This window comes from Etheostoma cragini, chromosome 16, assembly GCF_013103735.1.
Source record: "Etheostoma cragini isolate CJK2018 chromosome 16, CSU_Ecrag_1.0, whole genome shotgun sequence".
NCBI classification, from domain to species: domain Eukaryota; kingdom Metazoa; phylum Chordata; class Actinopteri; order Perciformes; family Percidae; genus Etheostoma; species Etheostoma cragini.
In genome coordinates, this window is record NC_048422.1 from 12,493,841 (window position 1) to 12,496,860 (window position 3,020).

The 3,020-nt window shown below is 37.3% G+C and overlaps 1 protein-coding gene across 2 annotated transcripts in view; it reads right to left on the reverse strand.

Moving 5' to 3' along the window:
• Positions 1 to 734: 734 nt before the first annotated feature.
• The window catches only part of rln1 (relaxin 1), a 5,165-nt gene continuing 2,879 nt past the window's right edge, over positions 735 to 3,020 (reverse strand). For both annotated transcript variants that reach the window (XM_034896760.1, XM_034896759.1), the window contains 2 exons: positions 2,572 to 3,020; positions 735 to 2,008 (listed from right to left, as the gene is read on the reverse strand). The exon at positions 2,572 to 3,020 is cut by the window's right edge. In XM_034896760.1, coding sequence (XP_034752651.1) covers positions 1,656 to 2,008; positions 2,572 to 2,767 — 549 coding nt within the window. In that variant the 5' untranslated portion in view covers positions 2,768 to 3,020 and the 3' untranslated portion in view covers positions 735 to 1,655. The remainder of the gene's footprint in view (positions 2,009 to 2,571) is intronic.

Sequence of the window (3,020 nt, forward strand, 5' to 3'; positions counted from 1 at the left end):
TGTTATAACGCTATACTATCTGCCTTTAAATCCCTAATGTGAAAAGTTGAAGTTTATTTTCTAAAGGTAGAGAATGAAGTAATTAAGGGAGATGCTTTGATTTTGCAGTAGCTTGTTGCAAGAGATGCTTTTATTTAAAACTTCTTTAACTTTTGTTCACCTCATTATTTTTCCACCCATTCAAAGTTTGTGTTTGTGTATATGTTGAATATATGTATGTGCTAGGATGTGCATTACATTAACAGACACAAATGTATCAGTGATTCCAAGTTTTTAGTTTTTTGTTTTTAACTTTATGTAACAAATGTTACTAACTGAAGGAGGGGGGTCAGTCAATCTCAGTAGCTGTGGAACTGTATCCGTCATTCTAATTTTGAAACTTCCCATTTTTTTATGCCATTAAAAGGCAGGCAATACACGCATAAAATATTAAAAAGATGGACACCTTCTTACATTGCAAGAATGATTCACTGTAAAGACAAACATTTTCTCACTTACAAACAGAGTGTGTGTCTGAACTACTGCAGTATTACTTTGGTCTGGATATTATTTTTTTCACCTGTGAAGAAGTCTGTTGTGATTGGGAGATTGGGAGTTTCTTCCAGAATTTACTAAATTATGCCAAGATGAAAAATGTTGCCCAACGGGTTATGTGTTTTGTTTTTTTACTCATACAAACATTGTGATATATTTACATTGGTGTGCAAGAGCGAATGTGATTATTTTGTGAAATATTTATCATTCAAATCAAAAGGTTTTTAGCTTAAACTGGACTTTTTACTGGTAGTTCTTTCCATTAAGTTAAATTTTAGTTTGTTGCTGTGTGAATGACATTAAGCCTGGTTCTGTCATCTGATGGAAATATGCAACTACCTTTAATACATTTATGTGTAGATAGATGTAAATAGTGAAAGATGGAAATGTATTCCAAGTGTGTATACTTCTATTAAACAAAACTTGCAGTACTATGGACATGGAAAATGTACTTTTTTAATCTAAATGTTTGCTTTTCAAATAAAGCCTCAGCATTTTGTATCAAAGAGCTTATCTCTTTCAAAAGTTGTTTTTTTCTGTTTACAACAAAGTACATGATTTCTACATTTAGACCAAAAATTATAGTGTGAGATTTTGTGCAAGGGTTTAAGTGTATTTTTATTTTTATTTTTATTTTAAATCTACTTCAGAAAGGGTTAATGGGGAAAAAGAATTAGCTATTTTGCAGAAGTGTCCTTTTGGATGTTAAGAGAAAATGATAAGGCAATAAGTCCACAGATACCTAAATGACAAAGTGTGATATTGGCCTGAGCTAGTATGAACGTAGTTTAGTCAGATAGTCTGCACAATGGATGCTGTTTATTGCTCTAAATCCAGCATGAAGACAACATATGATATGGCTCAACATTTCATATTAACACAGTATTTAAAATTTATTTTCAATAATGACGATGGGGTGACATACAGTACATAAACTTTTTTTACAAAGTAAACAAATAAGGGAATAAAGAATTTTTTTTATATTAAGCTTAGAGCAGATGAGAACTTGCTCTCCTTCGTATTTAAGATTTTCATTAACTGTCTACACTGTCCATTACACCATCTTCATGTCACAACCCCTCTGACTTCACTCATCCATTACATCCCTTCTCCTCCCTGCCTCAGCACAAGCGTCCTATATCATTCTTGGTACAGCCCTGGTTACAGCACTTCCCTGCCACACCCAGAGAAAAGTTCCTTTTCTTTTTGCTCGCAATGGCCCAGTCAGCTGTAGCTGGGTTCCCGTCTTGCTCGCCTAAAACTGTGGACCGCTGAGACTTCTCCACCAGGGCCAAGTCACTTAGCGTTGGCAGCTGCCTGTCTCCTCTGTAAAGGGTCAGGAGGTCTGCTAGGGAGTAAGAGGAGCCAATATGGAGAGGAGAAAGGTTATCTGCTGTGAAGTCTGCACCTGACTGCCAGGTGTGCTGGTTGTCTTCCACTGTAACATCACTGAGGGTACTTGACCAAAAGGGATCTGGAGAAAGGAAAATGATTGATAACTAATACCGGGAGCTGAATATAAAACTTATAGTATATCAAGTGTCAAATGCCGTTTTAGTCGTAATAAAAACAAATTCACAGATCAGAATATGTTAATAAAAATTTGCTTTTTGGAAGACTATGGTGAATGAATGATAGTACTCACTAAGGTTTTATCCAATTAATTTACATGAACTGACCGTGGTGCTGAAATATGAGTCTATCAATCAGATGTCCTACTGAAATGTGGTGGCAGATTATGTGGCGGTCAACCTTTTGATGTATAATAACTCACTATCTACAGTAACATGCGTTCCTCGCCTGTGTGCACCCTTTCTTCTTCCTTTTAATGGTCCTTAACCTTAATGAGAAATCAATAATTCTTACAATATGCCTTGGCTACACCAAAAACCTGTTTTTTTTAAGACATGATTCAACATATGTTAAGTAGATCTACAATAAGTCTATGCTTTTGGAGAATGTCTTCATACATGTTTGTACTGCTATTTACCAGTGTGCACAAATTAGGCAATTAATGAAACAGAAATTTTGACTCACCTATGTCCCCCTCTGTGGATCGTTTCCACCGGGAGCCGCCGCAGGTGAAAATGACTGCTCTGATGAACTCTCTCCCGCACAGTTTCACCCCATAGTCTCTCGGTATGATCAGTCTGCTCATTACATCAGCCTTCACTGAGTTGCATATGCCACCGACGCACACCACAGCCACGGCAAGAGTCAATCTCCAGAGCATTTTCACTTGAAACTAACGGAACAAGACAGCTGGTTTGCGCTGCGCAGGAGGGTCAAGCTGAGCTTCACCTCAGATCTAATCAAGGGTTCAAATCCTGTTAGTTTCTTTCTTCAGAGAGTTATGCTGTAGCCTGTTGCTGCCTGTTGTAAAAGACGCTTCTAGTCGCCTGTCTCGTGATGTGAGGACTTTGGTCTCCTCTTTTTGTTCTCTCTATAAACCTGGTCCCTGGTTCAGTCACCAACATATGTATTCA